Here is a 20436-nt window from a genome sequence, read left to right as displayed (position 1 = left end):
GTAACATTAAATGTGAAAAGACTTAAATGAAAATATGAATCTAGCCTGGTATTAGAACACTCAAGAGCAATAGGCCTTTCCAGATTGTTTGGACGGAATACAGCACAAAGAGTCTATTTCCAACTCTTCCACAGTGCATAAAAAGTCAATTGGAAGGAATTGTTTCTGATGCCTCATGAAACACCTTTGCAACCTCACAGTCAAGCGTCCTCAGCTGCTTCTGAGAAACCTCTCAGCTCCCCTCCAAGACTATCTGTCTGCATTATCTTCATGAGGACAGAAATCCATGATATGGAATCAATATTACATGAAATACCATTGCCTCTTATCCATACGTGTGATCTGAAATCGGCCTATCATTCTCATATTATGGTATTACCTCCTCCTTCCTCCAACTTGCTCAATTCTTGTAGTAATGAAACCTCAGCCTGGTGGTTCTGTGAGGTGCACAAGCAACTCACCCACCACTTCCTCCTGTGCCTCTTAGTGGTTCAGCTCTCCCAGGCCACAGGACCACAGCCCTGCGTACTAGAAGATGACTCTAACAGAGTAAGTGGCAAACTCCATACTTGCTTTGGTGAGTGGTTGGGAAGACTGAATAAATTCACAGGTCTTGAGTTTATATGTTATTAATTTTAAAATTTATATCAACATAAACAAGGCTATTGTCAAATAACTTGTAATAGGTAAGCTCTTAGAACATGTTGGGTATACAGTTCATAGCTTAGTAAGAACTGAGTTTTTGGCCATTTTGACAAAAGAGGAGATGCAACAAAAGAGCCTTAAGATGACAAGAGTCATTATGATGATAGTTGAAAAACAGAAAATAGAAACAAGTTATATTACAGTAATGAAGCTTTCAGCAGTGCTTGATCTTGCATTAGGACGCTCGGCATTCTTTAAATTTAGACTAAAAGAAAATTGAATATGTGCTTTAGGCCTTTCTTATTTAATAAAGCCATGATAAAGCACATGCCCTCATCTCCCAGTAGTTATGCAGCCTTCACTTTAATCAGAACAAAATATTCTAGTAGAGAACACTCACTGCCACAGTGACAAAAATGCGTGCAGGATGCAGGTCAAAGCAGATTTGGGGTTTATGGACTGTGATATTAAAAGAACATTAGCAGCTCCTAACACTTGCAAAATAAAACACTCAATGTCACAAAAATGCTAGCTAGCACCTACAACAAATGAACATCAACTTTCAGGCCACATGAGCTACACACAACACTTGGCCAATTAAACCTTCTGCAAGTTTTGCCAGCTGTCTGAATTATCAGCCTTGGTTCCTGGTGTTTTTCATGAGTCTGGGTTAGGGCCCAATCTAGACCATTACATGCACTGTCAGTAGATTTGACTCAACAGCTGCAAGATGCTTATGTGTACCAGGATGCTTTACTATCTTGTCAGCCTACGAATGTCACATAGGATCCCGAGCTCTTCCCATTTAAATGAGCTCATCAAAGCTAAATTCTGACACAGACCATCCAAAACACATCTGATGGGTAGGACTGGCAAGAGTTAATGCTTTCAGACTTAAGCTCAGACAGCTCTGACAAGCATACTGATAAAGGAGGGTGATCATGGGTAGAACTGCTCAGATGACTTCACATCATTGCTCTCCATTACCAGAGATGGTAAAGAAATTTTCTGGTAGAGGATGCTGGCGTAAACAAAAAGCAGGAAGAAAATCACATGTCCAGAGAGATTCTCCAGAAAAGGTACCATTTCCACACCACTTCTGCTGAGGCATCAAGGACCCCAGCGTCAGTAGGGATGCTGCCCAAAAGGAGAGACTAATGAGCCCTGTGGGGGGCTTTCTAAGTGAGAAAATGGTCTTTCCTTGATAGCATACAGAGATTTCTGAATAATTTCCTGAATTTGAGTTTCTTTACCACACATTTTACTGGGGGAATAAATGACCTAGCCCTAGACACAAAAGTAGAGAAAAGCACAGAACCCTTTTTGTTCTATATAATACATGCAAAAGCCCAACTCTAGGCTCTGCTCTCTATGTGGCAAGAGTGCACAAACGGGGCTGAGCTAAGCCAGGCCCCGACTTTACACCAGTGCTTCAGAACAGAGCTGAAAGCAGGACGGGATTAACATGGCAGTTCCTTGACAAGCCATATTGCTGTATTAGCACAGATACTTTCAAAAACGAACCACGATACAGCACAAGCTTTAGCTGCATCATCACTGATGACCCAAATGTTCTAGTATGTATCAAAGCACACCGGTAGGGTATCATTTAATCATCAGAATTCCCTTGTGTGGATTCAGCATCAATTGGTATCACATTCAGTCTTAGTAAGTCAGCAAATCTAAAAATAGCAGTAAAAGAAACTCAATCCAGGGCACCTCATACTTGCAACAAATTTACATCTCCTGTCATTCGGAGAATATCACAGTGAATGTTTAGCTATTTACAAAGGCAGAAGGAGCTAAGAAATCACACAGTGCAGTCATGCAGCTTTGGAAATATGCAAAACTGAATGAAAGGCTCAGTTGGGTTTGGGTTTACTAGGTAGTGTCAGAGTTTTAGATAAGCTTGTTTTAAAACATTAACATAAAGAAAATCCACCTTGTAATACGTATTATCACAGAAGCTATGAGAAATGTCTGTGTGTGACTTCTGCTAGCATGTCAAAAGATGATCAGGTATTACCATCAGTTTGACACTCTTGGGCCCTCTTCACACCCAGAAAAATACTCATGGGTTAAAATGCAACTTTTCACTCCTATCAGTGTCCCAGGGAAATACTGAAGTTTTTAGGTCAAAGCTTTGTAGTTTTCTTGCTTAAATAGTAAGAAGAAGAAATTTCAGGAACAAAGTGTTTGACTTGATAAGAACTTGCATCCCTAGGAATAAAAGATCTTATCTGAATGAAAAAAAATACTAGCCATTTGAATCAGCATGAATTTTGTAATCATAATAAGCTTTATTTCAATAAAAGCTAGTCCTAGCTCGTCTCTCCATAACCAATTTGAGATCTCTCAAAAACAGAACTTAAAATACACTCTTTTTAGAATAGGATTTTCAGAGACTGATAGCTTCCTCCTGTAATCTTAACCTCAGAGTTTTACCAAAGCCAATTTCAGACATAAATGCATTCCAGTACACCCACTGGCAATGAAGATTATATAATTTCAAAAAAAAAGTCCTAAAAATACAAATTTTTACACTTACTGGTAGCAGAACTGCAAAGAAAAGAGAACAGAAAGCGTTAATCGGCTGGCTTCTATTCTCTTTTATGTTCTTCTAATCATATTCTCTCCCCTCTGGGTACTACTCCAGTCATTTGCAATGAAGAAGGTGTGCTTAATTAACTGAGCGTAAAGACACTCCCTTATGATCAGTTACAGTCATCTGCTAATGTTCAAGAGGTGAAAGACTTTCAGATTCCTTTTGAATGGTAAAAGTAAAAATCATTTCAATTCAGCTCAGCCTCCTCTTATAACTTGCAGCAGTTCACTCCCATGCTGACCTAAGTCAGAGTGACAGCTGTTATCTCACCAATTTAAAAAACACTCGAAAAAAGTGTTTTATTCATCCTTGCAGTATTTTCTTGGGTTTGCTGAGCTATATAGATTACATAGAAAATAACTTGCACAGATCCACATGGGTAATTCAGTTCGGGGTTTGTACATATTTGTCACTGTGGTAAATGTAAAAGCGATATTCTTCTAGTATGAATTTTAACATGCTGATAAAGAAATCTGCATTTAATGTTCACAGTTGTGCACATTATCAAATCATTACTTTAAGTGACAAGACTGACAAAGTAGAGTGAAATGCTGATGCCATATTTAATGTCTGGTAACTAAAAAGTCTAATTTAAATAATCAATTCTCAATGCCTTGTGTAAAAGACAACCTTAATTTGGCATAACATTATTCTGTCTGCTCTACACCTGCTCGTTTGCTGAAAGAGGAATGAAAAATAGCAAATTCTCAACCACATTAAACAGCATCTCTTCCTAATTAGCATATCTGTTGAAATATAATTTTTAAGTCACCTCTACATCACCAGCATCACTAATTCCAGTGAGTAGGAGAGAGATTTCAAAAGCATGACATTAGTTTGACTGGCTTCCAACTTTATGCTAAGTAATGGCAAATAAAAGCAAAGGACCACGACAGTAAAAGTGTGTTTTCAGATGAATTCCAACAAATCAAAATGGTAAGTGAAACAAAGCATATTCTCATCTGGATGCATGAAAGCAAAATTCATCATAAACAGATACATTATCATGGTTTAATCACCCAGTTCCTGTGCATCTATGCCTGTGGTAGTCAATCTTCTGGTCAGACAGCAGCCACACAGGCCCTGGGGTGTCATTGCCTCAGCTGCTCTTGTATCATGTAATCAGGTAGTTGTCACCCAGGTCAGGTGTGTGCAGGACAGGCCATGTGTTTTGACACAGTTCTCCCATGACAGGGGACACAAGCCTTTTGTCCGCATGATAGAAATATATACAGCCTCAGCATGGGGAAGCAAATACGGGCAATGGGGAGGGCTGCAGGGTGGATGAATTTCCTGCTAGGAGTAAGACCAGACACCATTTAGGCAAATGAAGCACCACTGGAAGTGTCTGCAAAACCCTGGATGCCTAAGGATTGCTGTGGCCTGTCAGCCGGATTGCAGCACACATCTCATGCAGTGGACAAGGAGAAAGACATATCCATCCTTCTCTATTGCCCAGCAGGCTTTTTTTTTTTTCCCAAGGTACATCAATTACACAACTGTAGAATAAAAACAATATATTTTTAGTCCTGCTTTCCGTAGGCTATATTTTACTAATAAGCATATATTTTCATTTATTACTAATAATCTATGGGGCTCCTGCTTAGCAAGAAACACTATGCAATGCTTTGCTATTACCAAAGCATTAGCAGCTGCCTTGCAAACGGAATAAGCCTCATGTGGATCAGGTACAGGACTTTAACTCCTTTCATTTTTTAGAGCGCTTCACTATCCTCCGTCCTTCAGAATATTGTAAAGTAGTACTCAATTATAAACATTTATGCTTACAACAGACATCAGATGACAGAAAAAACATCTAATGTTATGACTCAGTTTGGCATTCAATGAGTAGTTTTAAAATTAACAAATTTATTCATCTGTCAAGAATGGATACTACTTTAATAATTGAAACCATTAGTTAAGGACAATGTTCACAATATAGCAATATATGTAGGAAAAAAAAGTGAATAGCACAAATGACTCAGTGACAGAACCTGGGATTTCTCATAACAGCAGACACCATCAGTTCATCCTGCACTTTGCCTTCTTTAGGAGGCTGCTAATAAAACTTTGCTTTAATACATTCAATATATCTAGCAAATCTGATTTCTCTTTATGGAAAGTTTCATGTACTAGTCAAAGATCAAAAATGTATTTCTTAAGGCTCTGGGCAGTTTTTAACTTATCGTACTGTTGACAGATCTCTACTCGCACATTTGCATACATACAAGTGTCTCAGAACCCTGCTATGTTTCAATACTTCCTATCTATCATTCTTCCATCCACTGCTATACATTTCTTTTAGTCTCTTTTCTTCAGAAGCTTGTCTGAAACTAGTTTTATTTTTGCTACAACTTGACTGGAATTCTATAGAGATTATGATGCTGTCTAGGAAACTTCATACCTGAACTGTGCACCGCAGCCTTCACATACGACCTCAACCAAGTCAACTACTTTGTCCAACTCAGACCTTCGGCATAACAAAGATAAAACCTATTTTTAAAGGTTATGAAGGTAAGGTGGTTTGGCTGTGTTTTTATTTCAAAAAGTAGCAGTACCCAGAAGACTGCTGCATCTTGCAGATTGTAGGAGCAAGGAAGGGAGCAGAATTGGGCTGGGTAAGAGTCAGAGTCGTGACATCCCCCGCGAGAAAGCTGAATAATCCTGCTGCCTGCATGGAAAGTGCTACACGAGGGGCCTCCTCCTCCTTATGGCTTTATGGCCCTGAGAAGAGGCTCCCAGGGAAGAGGAAATCAGAGTGACAATATTAGATGGAAAAAGAAAGAACAAGCTAGAAGTTACTCCTCCCTCTGGTCACAGCAGACGGCAGGAGGCTTCCCCGCTGCCTGCAGGCGAGCTGCGCAGAGTGATGGGAGAAGACAGAGGCAGTTTTTACTTTTCTGCTTGACAACCCTGTTGTCACCCAGCCTGGCATTGCGCTAATTGAGGAACTCTGGGACAGAGACAAGTGGTATTTTCATTTAGTCAAAAATGGTTTTGGAACTGAACTGTTCGCACAAGCTGATATTACCTCTAACACTGCAGGGAGAGGGAGAAAGTAGACAGAAAACTGCAAGGATGTTTTTCTCAAAAGACTGCAAGTATTTCAATACACCATCACTAATTAAAAAGCCAATCAGCTTTCATTAATAGAGTTAATTTTAAGATAGGAACATAAACAAGCAGCGCAGGCGTGACAGATGCAAGCCTGGGCTCCGCTTGTCCTACCAGTAATAGCAGCTGCAAAAATGGACTCAGCTATGGAAAAAAAGATCTCAGCAAAACAGAAAGATGATTTTACTTGCAGATAAAAACAAAATGTGACTGGGAATGTATTAAAATAGAGATATTATTTCAAAAACTTTTTAAAAAGCTAAGAATACGGTTTTGGAAGTGTGAGAGATTTCCACAAGACACCCTGAAATACTGAAAAACAAAAAGGTACTGAAAAATTAAATGAGGAATTTACAAAACAAGAACCGTTTACAGACAGCTGCAAACAAAGACCCAGATGTTACCCGAGCGGATAAGACAAATGGCTAGGAGAGGTGACCCTCCAACCAGACAGAAAGAAGCACAAATAAACAGGAATATCACCAGGAAAATCTTCTGGCAGAGTTTGCTGCTGTGACCAGTAGTTTCTGCTGCAAGAAGCAATCCAGATGTCTCAAGCAGAAGTCCAGGAAATATCACTTATCTCTAAAGGCAGCAGCAGCTGCAGGAGAGAAGGCTTGGAGCACCGATCCCAGTACTTTGGGCCAAGGGGAACAGCGCAAGGATAGTCAGGAGCAAGTCCAGCACAAGACAGAGCGGGACCCGCATAACCTACACCTGGGCTTGCCGCAGCCACCTGGCAAGCTCCGCATGGTACCACCTATAAGACAGCCCCCAATTTAGTCTCTGCATAAGGCTGTAGCAGTAGACTCCATTAGAAGCAGGACAGGGTATAACACATAGGTGGGGCCACACACTTAAGACTTACTGCTTGCCTTTGGTTATGGAAAAATTGGAGTAAACATATTTAAAACTGGACACAGGAAATATGAGGTTGTCCCTACTAAACAGGGACTTATTTAATTATTTACCTTCTTTTACCCTAATTTCCGGTACTATACACAGCATATAGCTACAAGTAAGTGGTAGATATACAGGCTCGTTAACTGAGAAAGCTGTATATCGTTTACTTGGAACTAATAGGGTTTGAATCTTGTTTTGATTGTAGAGTTTTGAATCTAAGGATTGAAACTACTATGTTGTGTCATACCTTCTATCTAAAATGATGTTACCTAAGGTACCTAAGCAGATGTATTTTACCAGGACTCTCAGTTTAACTTTCTCAGGAAAAGTAGACTAAAAACAACATTAGATAAAATCTCAGCCTCGCACACAAATTATTTGAAAGGCTTAAAGCCTGGAGTTTTTTCTATGACTTACATCTCTGCACAGGAAGTGGAAAATTCTGAGGTCACTGCATGTGAATGCAAAAACACCGCTAAAAATGACAAACCTCATGCTTTAGGAAAGATTTTTGTTTGTTTATTTAGTTAAACACACTGTCCTAGACTCTTACCATGCACATTGAGACAGTCGTCTTTATACTTTCACATACTCATAATCTGCTTACTCTATATTTAAAAAATGTAAGCAACAATACACAGCCTGTTTGAAACCACAAAATAGGCAATGTCAAGCACAACACCCCAGGGGACAGCAGTATGTGTGTCCATCAAAGTAATTTGGATTTTATTCTGTTTATAATTCTTCTTCATCTAAAGGTAAACTGGAGAGAAGAGCATTGCCTTAAGCTTGTAAATAAGGAGAAAATTCAGAAATATAATTAGACTGAAGATGTCCCATGGAAACCAAACATAAGTAAATAATGACTTTGCTTCTGCATTCCTATAAAGTACTGTTTTACAGGACCTATATGTACAGTATCCTCTGGAAAGAGAAATGTGCGACTGTGTGTTTTTGTATTTATAACAATTGGCAACAAGCCAGAAAGGAATATTCATCAATCAGCTGTAGTTTTCTCAGAACGAAATTAAAAGGTGCTTTTGCCACTGTGCAAGCTGCAACAGCTTAGCCCCACAGGTTAGCCCTGGAGAACCAGGACTGATTGATTACCAATGGAGTTCAACCACTCAAACCGAAGCCTTAAGATGGATTTGGGGATGCAGCCACATAAGCAGTGATTCTCAATGCACACAGTCTACAATTCTGACTGAAACTGAAACTCCTGAAGGGCATGGGGCTGGCAGGGAGAGAACTAATTAATTAAGGGGCTGGCAGGGAGAGGACTAATTAATAGGGGTCAGTCCAACCCTTAAAAATCATCTGGAGTCATCTCCATCCAGGAACTAGAACTAAAATAAGTGACAAAGCCTCAGAACCACAACTACTTTTGCCAACAGACTTGGTGCAACAGAACATTACGATAGGAGGTAGTAACCGCGGATCTCCTCTGCAAGCAAAGAATGGAAACTTTTAGTTTTGCATGCTGGTGATGGTCTGGGAGAGAGTGGGTACTGCTGAGTTCCCTTCTCTCTGTACTTCTTGAGCTCCCTACTGAAGAAAACACTCTGTTCAGCTAAGCTCACAGTCTTTCCCCATAGCTTGAGAACAGGAGACAACCCTGGAGAGGCTGCTTCAGCTTGAGAATGGTGGGAGCTCAAAACAGCCTGTTTGGTTTTAATAAAGACCACTAAAAATTAAGGCTAATCCATTCTGCTGTCCTACCAAGAGGTTCTATTAACCATATATGATCCATTTTCATTATTATTATTAAAGAGAAAAAATAATTTTAATTGTCCAATGGACTCACAGCAGAAGGGCAACTTTGTCTGCTTCAATGAGCATTTTTTTTCCTTTGTTTTCCAGTTTCCTTTTTGCAAAGAATTCACTTGGCCTCTAAAAAAGCTGGAACTAGCATTACCTCAGTTCTCTACTACACTTAGATACTCACAGAAACATTTTTAATGTATCCATGAGCTTCTTACGTGTTGCTGATCGCTGCTGTTAGATGGTAAAGACAGCCACTGGAATACATGTAGCAACATTTGAAAGGAAATTGCTGCTTTTGCAGTTCCTCTACAATGCCACTGCACAACATTCAAAGGTGCCTGTAAAGCAGCTCACTGGCTTAATAGCACAGCCTTCCTGCTAGGCTTTCCTTCTGCCTCCGTAATTACATCGGTTGCTGCAGGAAATCTGTTGCAGAGCCAGTTAGCTCAGGATTTAGGAGGGCGATGCATTAGCAAGCCCAATTATCCATGTACAACTCTCCTCCTCAAAGACAAGCTCACTGGGCCTTGATACGAACAAGAAAAAGTCTCATTATGTGAATTTTGATGTTCTCCTGGTGGGGAAAAGTTACAGCCGCAGCGAGGACTGCATCTTCACCGGCACGGCGCTGCAGCCCTGGTGTGCTCGCACGTACCCGAGCTCCCACATCCAATCTGAGCTCAACACAAACCTCAGAGAGGCGAGAGGAAGAGTCTCCAGAGGGAAACAAAACCTAGAGCCATCACTTTAAACGCTTGGCCTAGGAAACTCTACCTACGACAGCAAGCAGTGAAGAAAGCACAACGGCTCAGGGACGGAGCACTGCCTGCTCCTCAGGGGCCTTCGGCCTCACACTTGCAGCCGCTCCACAAGGAGGCACCCGTTGGAGCTGGGAGAAGACCCCACTCCAGACCCATCCCATTTGGACACCCATCTTTGCTCTCTTTTTGACCTCGTGAGGAAGTCTAGATAACGGGGTACATATATCGCCTGTTAATTTAATTTTATGTATTTCTCTTCTTTTTTTTTTTTTTTTCCTAAATCAGACAAAGCTTTTCAGCTTTCCTGGTAACAAATGCTTTTTTTATCCCATGAACTTCTCAATTTCTGTCTTGACGTAACTAAATATTGGAATGAACTTCTCAGCTTGACAAGTGGAGATTTAAACACTTCCAAAGCAGAACAACACTGGGAATGGTGTCAAAGTGCAAGACAAGTGTAACAAATATCATCTGGGTGGTCTATACACACAGACACATTCTGCATGTCTGATTGGCTTCCATTTTATGCTAAAATAATTTGGCTGACTTCCCAGGAAGTAACTGGATCAAGTCTCTAACAGTCAAATACTTTTCTATTAAATCCTACTAATAATAAACCCCCTTTACTGCATGATGATTCTGAGCATCAACCTTAAAAAAAGAAAAGGTGAAAAATAAGGAAGCAGAAAGGTTGGGAAAGATTTTATATGTTGCTTCATGTGAAAAAGCAGTTCATTCAGCTAACAGAATTCATGAGAGCTCCCTCGAAGCCGATGAACTCACACTGTTTCACCTCCCTGAAGATCTCGTGCTGACAGCCTAAAATATGTTCACTTAGGGGGTGTGAGGACATTAAATGTTGGAGTGGAGGGAAGGAGTTACCAACACTAAAACAGTATTTATGATTTATTCTCACTCATTCAATTCGATACACTTCACAAATTATTTTGTAGGAATGCTCAAATATTTGCAACTTTATTTTAAAATAAAATTACCTCATCTGCCCATCATTTTTCATTTAGCTAATAATCAGACAGGTTCCAAGCAAATAATTCACACAACTTTCTGTGCAAGTTTATCATTACAGCACTTGTAATGTGCCCTCTTTTTGACTCTTACCTTCACATTTTCCGGATGAAGCCCTCCAGGGTGTTTATCCATGTACTGACATAAATCAGTGTGCTAAAAAAAAGAGTCAGAGGAAAAAATGTATTAATATCTGTATGATTACAACAATAAATATTTTCTACTTAGGAGTGGACAAAACTAACAGAAGATAAGGAGCTTTTTCCACATAAACACAAATTTTGACCTATACACTCAATTTTTCTTAACCATTTCTGTAATTTGACTGATATGAATATTTACCAAAGCTAAATTGCATTGAATTCTGATGTCCTGAGTAAGAAAAAAATATTTGGTTTTCAGTAACATTTTATAACGTCATCATCAACAGCACTCAGGTAATGCCTGGGAGAAATGGAAAGAATGTAAGAAAGAATCCCTTATACTACTCCTATTATTCACATAAAAACACTGGCTTCTAATTATAATTTTTATGGTGTCTAGATTATGATGGTTTAATGATATAGAAAATAAATCTAGAGAAGACTGCATATCACAAAACAGAATGACAGTTTTCAGCTTAAAAGGAAGCATGTATTATGCATGCGTACAGCTATTAATTACAGAAAATAGCCTCATTGAAGATTCAAAAATCTTTATCAGCTAAATCAGTTTCAACTTCGCAATTGAATGTATTTTCTGCAACTATGCCATAAAATTGCTACATAAGAGGACATGCAACATATAGATTAATCTTATTAATATAATAATAAATATTTTATGGAGTGTTTTTTTTCATATGGTAGCATTATTTTCTCTGAATTTTTCCCTCTCACTTCTTCACTTTCCTACCAACCTGGAGCACACTTCCAATGAAGTCACATTTTGCTTCTCTGATCTGACGCACAACTCGGCCTCCGCAATTACATTCAGAATAAACCAAGTAAAATGATCCACTAGAATAACCATCAAAAGCTATGTCTGATTCCATCCTTCACATCTGTTTTCAGAAAACATCTGGTAAAAATCAGCCAGCATTCCTTGAATACATGCCTCACACAGACAGACAGAACAGACCAGCTAAATACGGGCAGTATTCAAGGTGAGAGGTTTGGACAAAAGCTGGCTCTGAAATACCAGAAGAGTTTCCATGTGCTATGTTTTCAAGTCCAGGAACCATTTTCCAGAGAATCTGTTGTAGAATTATCATATGGATACATAGCGAAATTTATGCCTGCTATGATGAAAATTAGGGCTAACCACAACTGTACTGTATCAGCTCTCCTCTACTCTTCCAAAGCTAACAATGAAAACACACCGTGCACGCAGAATTAACCTTGTAATGATATAACATGTACTAGCTGATTAGGCTGTGCACCAGCACACTTACTTTTTCCCAAAAATTCTGATGTGGCCTAAAAACAGCAAGTATCCTGACAAGGGGAATTTGCTCGTGTACCAAAATGAAGTTTGTTCATATTGTAGAGGCAGAGTGGGCAGTCAGACAGAGCGCACTAGAGCACAACAACACAGTTTCTTCCCAAACATAAGCTAGTAATATATCAACTTACAGTTAATCCATCACTAAATTTATTTCTAAAGAAAATGAAAAAATATACCTTGTCTGTTAGTGAGTAATAACTATCACTAAATTTTTTTAAGTGTCTTTTGTATAAAGTCTGTATTTAAAGTAAAGACTTACTTATTTCAGTTTTACAAAATCTACCAGCTGTTTTGGGTATTATTTCTCTTCTGTTCTTCCAGTGAGTTGTTTGAGACTGCATTAATCACCTATGTCAAGAACAGGCCAGGCATCCTTCAATATTCAGCACACTATCCAACTCAGTTTCGTTTTTTTCTATAGCAACACCAAGGAAACATTATTGATCACAGTTTGAGACTGCATTAATCACCTATGTCAAGAACAGGCCAGGCATCCTTCAATATTCAGCACACTATCCAACTCAGTTTCGTTTTTTTCTATAGCAACACCAAGGAAACATTATTGATCACAGTCACCTGTTAACCCTGTCATTTGTTTTGAAAAATTAACAGCTCTTGAGTACTAACCCGAGCACAAAAGGCTAATGCCTCTGGCAGAGTATCACCTGAAATGTCATTGCTACAGGTGACGTCTGGCTTCGTAGCTGGCATCAAGTGAGGAACTGGGGGCTTCCACCCTGCTTCCATATGTTTTCCCTTATTGCAGAGAAATGACAGCCTGGTGGAATAACATGTTCTCTTCTTTAACTTCAATACAAAGTTTTAAATAGCAGGAGCATCTGCAGCGTTTGGGAGAAGTTTAAAGAGGCACGAGTTCCTGCTTTGCAAACACCGGCAGGGTCAAAAGGGCAGCTCCGTAACACGCATCTCCCTGCGGGCGCGGAGATGCCGCCGCATCCACCCACGGCCATGGAGGCACTTCCTTCTGCGGGCTGAAGAAGGAGGATTAGCATCTCCCTGCACTTCAGTCTTTGTGGGTGACAAGTAACATGGTAGGTGGGCACTTAACTGCCTCCTTCCATTTCCACTGATTTCTAAAATTTGCAAATAGGCAGCCAGCACAAAGCAGACTAGAGGAAGGCAAAATAACTGAGTGAGTTTGCAAAGTCCCATGACTGTGACCTCCCACCACCCCAGCTGCTCGCTGCCCACAAGGTCTGGGGCACCAAGAGCATTCCAAGAGCAGCCTCTTTGGAGCTGCATCACTAGCAACAGCAATAAAGCTCATCTGTCTACTTACATTTGGAGCCAAGCATGAGGCAATCCCACTTTCTCCTATATATATCTCCATTCTTATTTACACGAGTTTTTCTCAACTGTGATTACTTTGTGTTACGCGTCATTCACTACCTCCACTACACCCAGCTAAATCCTTCTAATGCAAGGCCCAGAAAAGCTGGTAGCCAGGCATAAACCTCAATGTCAAGACTTCTTTCCCTCAAAAAATGATTGGCTGCATCTACATAAAATTTCCTGTGAGCTGCAATTTCTACTGTCCTGAGGAAACCTAGAAAAGTTAAAAGTGCAACTGTCTTTCTACATTGCCTTTTTCCCTCATGCACACGTTAGATCCACTAAAAATGCTATTAACTCTTCATGCAGATAGTAAACAGAAATACACCACCTTTTCTGCTTAAACCTTTCCAGACATCATCATCATCATGAAATGCTAAAAGCCCTTCTCATAAAAGCGACTAATCATTATGGTGATTAGGGACTAGGTGATATGGGAAAGCAACTTACAAAATTATAGTAGGACACTGCTCCTACTATAAAATAAATAAATAAAGGTGGTAAAGTGAAAACCAAGGCATAGTCAGCTGCTGTCCTGCTCCCAAGGCCGGGGCTCCGAGCATGTTGAATTAAACACAAGTATAGCCAGGAAAGCTGACAGCACTGCCGAGACAGCTATTTCTAGCTCATTGTCCCTTTTGGCAGGCAAGTGTCCATCCGATGCTCATGGGCTCAACTGACAACAAGAAAAAAGACATGAACTCAAGTTTCAGGAGAAGAATGAAAGCATCAGAAAAAAAGCAAGTGAGCAGGCTGGAGGAAAGCAGTTTTCTAACTGTGTTCCGTACAGCTGAGTCTTTCTTAATACTGTACTACCACGCAGAAGGCACTTGCTTTCCCAAGTGGAACAAGGGCTCCAGATACGGCAGGCCAAACTTTGATGCTGGGCTCTTCACTGTATTCAAGATATAATTACGTAATGAAAATAACGTAAAACTATGCTTGAAGAAACAAGCTGGACAACAAACCTCTTATAGTCAACTCACCACCAGCTCAAGAGAGTGAGGACTCCTCACACAGAAACTGGATGACCTGGAAACATAGTGCTGAGACTCCCAAGTAACTGCAAATTTCTATCACACACAGACTTTTCCAGGTGGATCTGTCTGGGGGAATTCTGCCTAGATCTAGCTTTGTAGCAACTATGTAAAACACATCTTAATCTCTAGCCCAGACAAATCACCACAAGTAATTCAGTGCTGACTGAATACTGCCTTTTAGCATATGTTCACAGCTCTGTGGCAGGGAGAGAATTTAGTTCTCTAAAGCACTGTTACCTGCCTCATCATAAAACCATACTTTGAATCCAAAGAAAGGGACCCTAGTTTCTACATCCAAATAAAAGATCAACGAACACCGCATGGCTTCACTAACAGAGCCATCTGCAGATTTGCACATGAGGCTCTTTCCCAAGAATAGCAAGTTAGGAATGCCTAAACAGTCTCAATGGCAGCATCTCTTCATTTTAAAAACCTGACTTTACCACCTCACAAACACAACAATACCTGGGGCAAAATCTGTTATGCTTTTGTAGGAACAACTCAATCCCTTCCCTCCCTAGTGCCTCTCTCAGAAGCATGTTCAATTGCTCAGTGGATGCAAGCCACTGCATTAGAAACTGTGAAAGACTGCAGCCAAGTCAAAGGAGGGATGAAATCTTCAGACACCTATCTTAAATACAAACCACAAATCTGTTAATGGGAGGAAAAAGGAAGTCCTTGTGTGACACAAATATTTCTGATAAGGGTCCTCTAACTACAGATTTAAGGTATTTTGGCAATTTTGTCTGACATTAAAAATAAACAAAGGCAACCTGAGGCAGACATTAGCACCTTATTGTTCAAGTATTTTGCTGGATCATTCCTTAAGATCATTGCTCCAGGTCTGTGATGTGAATTCAAGGTTCTGGTACATAGCTACACATCCTTGAAGGCTCTGACATGCCTTTGTGCTATTGCTTCTCAGTAAATTAAAACACAAACTCTTTCCTCAGTGCACATCCCAAGTAAGTAGATCACCATTAGGAAATGACTACAAGTGTCTTAATCTTTTTTGGGATGGATGTCAGGAGTCCCGGTTAGAACAGACACTGCGGAGTACCTCCTAGGATAAGGAAGGGAAAACTCATGCTCTGAGATGCTGGACACTTACACCTTTCTCTTGTCTCCAAACCAAATGGACATCAGGCAATGCCCATTTGATGCATTTAAATTTCAATGACTTTTAAGCAGCTTTTACCCACAATAGAGTCAAACATCTCAAATCATGAGTTCAGAATCTAAATAAACAACAACAAAATTATAGAAGGATTGAGCAAAAATTAAGCTTTGCTTGAGGAACACAAAAAGAACCCAGTGCTAAAAAAAAGAAAAAACCCATCCAACCAAACAAAAAACCTACACTTCCGTAAACTCTCTCTGCTATGTTTCTCACTCGGTCCCCTTTCCCCATCAACTACCATGGCAATACCACAAAAACTTTTGGTTACTTCACATTAAGAACCCAAAGATAACATTTTGTAAAGAAAGGAAACGGGGTTTGGCTTGCCATGTGTGGCGGAGCAGAAGGACTCCAAGGAAAATCCTATGCAGCAAGACTCTGGCTTGTGTTTGTAGACACACACATGTATATATTTGTGAGCACACTGTGCATAAGCATCTGCTGAAGGGAAAAGAAACCAGGCTGATATTTATTCAGCTGAACAAAGTTTATATAAACTGCATTCTACAAGAGAGAGAGCAAGAGACGGAGAGAATGTAAATTAAAGAGAAAAAAAGTCAGACAGATGCTGAAGATTCAGACTCCTCCTCTCTCCCCTTGAAGAAAGAATTTTAATTATGAATAGATGAGTAAACCACAAGCTATATATGTCCTCAGATATGCCTCGTGCTTCACTTTAAATTCCAATATTTTTGCTCAACTATGCTCCACAGAATTCCGAGATTCTACCACCAACCATGACCACATTCATACAAAGGACAGGAGGTCTCTTTTTAAAGACAAAGCCACCAACATGAAATGAGCTCTACCTCCCCAGCCCTTTTCCATAATAATTACGAGACTGTCATCCTCTCCTAATTAAATTAGCCATTTCTACTTCCCAAGCAATAGGGTCTCCTCTCTCCCTCCTCTTCCTCAGCCATGATAAATCTACATGTGACTTAGCTGTCCCATAATTCTGCCTAATTGGTTTCAGCTGTCATTTTTGAAGCTGAAATGCATGAAGAGCCTGGGGCTTGTGAATGGAACAGGAAGCACTTCCAACCACATTCCCATCATGTAAAACCAGCAATGTGAAAGAAGCCTTCCATTAAAACAAAAACCATACTATTTGGCTTCTGGCAATGACCTCATGCAGCAGACAGATTGTATTGTTTCACTGAGGCAGCAAGACTGTTGCAAGCCATTCTTTCCTGTTAAAAAGAGAGCACACATTATTTATGCCCTAGCAGTTCTACTGACTAAAATACTTTCCCCTTTTGTCACTAACAAATTCTTAAACTGATAATGCAATTTACCAATAAAAGCCCTGGCAGTTGCATCATTTGAAGTAACAGGAAAACAAAGAAGAGTTAATTCTATTTGAATGGCATCTAGCCTTTAACCTAAGTGATCTGCAGATTACTGCAAAACACTTTAAACAACATGTGATGGGTATGGTGCTTTCAGAAGTGTCACGAGCTTTCATTTGCAAAGCATATCTAAGGCTTTCTATAACTCAGAGCTAGTGCTCTTTATACAAAAGGGAGGTTTTAGCCATGCTTACAAAAAATATCCTACAAGCAACTTCTGAGTGTTAGAAGGAAGCTCAGCAGCTGGGCTGTGCAGCAGGGAAAAGATATATATTAGGGATCCACGAAAAAATACAAACACCCAAGACACCTTTTCTGAAAACAATTTTGCTAACAGATGTTTCCAGCAACTTGGAGTTTGCACACACTGCCAACAATGACAAATTGACTTTGAAACACATGAACAATGCAATCTAGAAAAGGAGGTGTGGGGCACAGGGGAGAAGTACATACTATATCCCCAAACCTACCTAGAAATTCCAGGGAGAAAACAGACTGCACAGTTGTCTGTAGTTTGGTTAGGCTTACATAAAGTCTCTTTTAATTGAGAACAATCTGCTTTGTAACTTAGGCTGATAAAACTCACCACTGTGGAAAGAATTAATGTTTTCTAAAGGGCTTTCAGCTGTCAATTTACCCTCTTTATTCCTTGGCCGCCTTAATAACTGTATCAGCCTCTTTTCTTAGTAAATCAGACTCAAGAGATAGTAAACAATTAATTTGGTAAGATTCATTTAATAAAAGAATCACACCTCACACATCCCTAAGATTTTCTGTATGGCACACTTAAAATCTAGCAGCAGATCAGCATTGTGCATGTGCAAGCTGTGATGAACCTGTACTTCCTAAAGTCAAAAAGGTTATGACAATTTTTACTAGCTGAGCAACTTGCAGTTCACATGCACACAGATATAAGCATGTGAACTTTAATCTGCAAAATCACACTTCCATTGCACTGAGCATATCTACATATATTAAAAGAAAAAGCTTAATACTTCCAGAGATACAAAAATCTCTTTCAGAGCATGGCGGACAGGCGGAGCAAGTTTGGGCGAGCAGGGGAGGCTGCCAAGAGGGCAGCAGGAGCAGTTAGGCTTGTTGCAAAGTTTCATGTTTCAGCCTTTGCTTAATGTAGCTGGACAGGCACATAAACCTCAAAAGGCTGAAGAAATGCCCCATCATTTCATTCTCACAGCAAAATAAGGGTTCGGCTTCCCACTAACCCTCACTCTTCCTCTCAAAGATGAAGAAGCCCAACCTTCTTTCCCACGACGTTAGCTCAGGCCCGCTCATTTTCTCTAGGTATCAGTCACCACTGACTGATCGTGATGATCATGATCCTAGTGGTCACAGCTCAGCAGCAGCTCTGGGGCTCTACTGATTTTCTATGCAATCTCATCCACTGAAGTAACGTGGGATTTTTGGGGGGGTTGCTTGTTTTTAAACATTCCAGCAATGCCATCCTACTGCTTTCAGTTTCAATTGATGTTGCTAAAAAATAAACAGAAGTCCTGTAATACTTTTTTGATGCCAGTTATCAAAATTTAAAATTTTATAAGGCAAATTTAATCCTTTTCTTGCATAAGGCTTTGGCCCAATGATAAACTCAAAATGTAAGGTTGAAATCTTAGCTCTGTGATTCTTAATTCCTATGAATAGTGTATATTTCAATATATCAATCACCATCAAAATGAGAAACTTGCATCTATGCTTCTCCTACTGGAAAGAGAAGGAAAGTGCAATCAATGTACTTTATTAAGCCATCTCCTTGTTTAACAAGTTGTTTTAGCTGTTGTAATCAAGCAGTGAGAATTAAGCTTTTTATTTTAATGGAAAGTAATTTTTAAGACAGAAAAACATACACAAAGATTAAAACAGGCAAGGTAATTGAAAATGCTTGGATTTAAATTACACTGTTAGATTAGTTTGGAGCTTTTTTATTGCTGAGGCAGAAATAATATTGCTCATTACTCATACCTTCAATTATAAATGTATCTGTTATTGTTTCAGGTCTTGTTCATAAATATGGAAAGCACAATGTACATCTACACGAGCTCAATTTTATATGCCAGCTATACAACAAGCTACTGGTTCATTTATTGATAATAATATACTTGCATAATTATACATAATACTAAAAACCTCATTACCCTTCTGCCAAGCCCACAGCAATGCACTCTTGAGCATCGTCTGTAAGCGATTGTTTCTAAAAACAACTGTTTTTCTTTTAAATATACACATGAAGAAGCTAATGAGAACACTAATGATAATTTTTACAAAGAACAGATGTGAAACCACCTTCAAAAACCTTTGTCAATACGCCTCAGATGTCGCCTGCAAATTCGTCACTTCCTGGTTACATTAGTGGCATTTGCAGTTTTATACAGCTGGTATTTACATAAGGTCACACAAGCTCGTCAGCCTAAAGAGATCTTCAATAGGAAGAGAACAAACCTGAAGTGACCACTCGCACTCCTCCACTCAGCTGTAAAGGTGGGTAGACCTCTTCCATTTGGAAGTCTTCAGTTTCAGGTGCCACACACAAAATGTGCCGCATTCTCTTCTCAAAGCTGGTACAGCATACACCAGCTACACTTACCTATACAGGAACTGTTTTCTCTAGCATTCATAGGTGGAAAACTACATCAACTCTTCCAGTTTTGAAGAGGTGATTCCAAGCAGCTCATCCTCAAAGCTATTCAGGTGATGAGCAGCAGTCCTCAGTCATCCAGGGACAAAATTCCATTTTTAGACTTTTTCGGTAGGCTTGGGCAACCAATAAAAATTGTAATTTGGCTGATAGAGGCATTACTAAAGTACACAACAAAGTTATGCTCTACTAATAAGGTACTATATATACTAAACTGTTTTAAATTGAATCCTTTCATTGACAGGGAGTAAATCCCTATTCTTCTTTGCACAGAAACATATAGCTCCAAATTCTATACCAAAATATTTATATGGAAAGTGAAATTCTTCTCCTGACTTTTAGGTAAGATTTGAAGATTTTTAAAGATTGATTTTTCTTGTTTCTGGTGACCAGTAAGGTCAACTGTAAGAAGTTTTGTCATTTATATTCACATTGCAAGCTTTCATATAAAATAAATTCTAATCTGAGACACTCAGAGAATATAATCATGGCCATGCTTCCTTTCAGAGACACTCTCCTTTCAGCTTTTAACTTATTACTGTAATGCATTTTGCAATG

General features: G+C 39.5%; 1 protein-coding gene across 5 annotated transcripts in view; it reads right to left on the bottom strand.

Moving 5' to 3' along the window:
* Nucleotides 1-20436, bottom strand: part of CDK14 (cyclin dependent kinase 14) — a 296945-nt gene that overhangs the window by 151383 nt on the left and 125126 nt on the right. For all 5 annotated transcript variants that reach the window (XM_088533551.1, XM_088533554.1, XM_088533553.1 and 2 more), the window contains one exon: nt 10915-10977. In XM_088533551.1, the coding sequence (XP_088389677.1) occupies nt 10915-10977 (63 nt within the window). The remainder of the gene's footprint in view (nt 1-10914; nt 10978-20436) is intronic.

The sequence above is a fragment of the Tinamus guttatus genome, unplaced genomic scaffold, assembly GCF_059628265.1.
Source record: "Tinamus guttatus ecotype Peru unplaced genomic scaffold, ASM5962826v1 Tinamus_guttatus_pri_ptg000509l, whole genome shotgun sequence".
Lineage (NCBI taxonomy): Eukaryota > Metazoa > Chordata > Aves > Tinamiformes > Tinamidae > Tinamus > Tinamus guttatus.
Note: the sequence above shows the minus strand (reverse complement) of the source record. Positions and strands in the feature narration are given on the sequence as shown.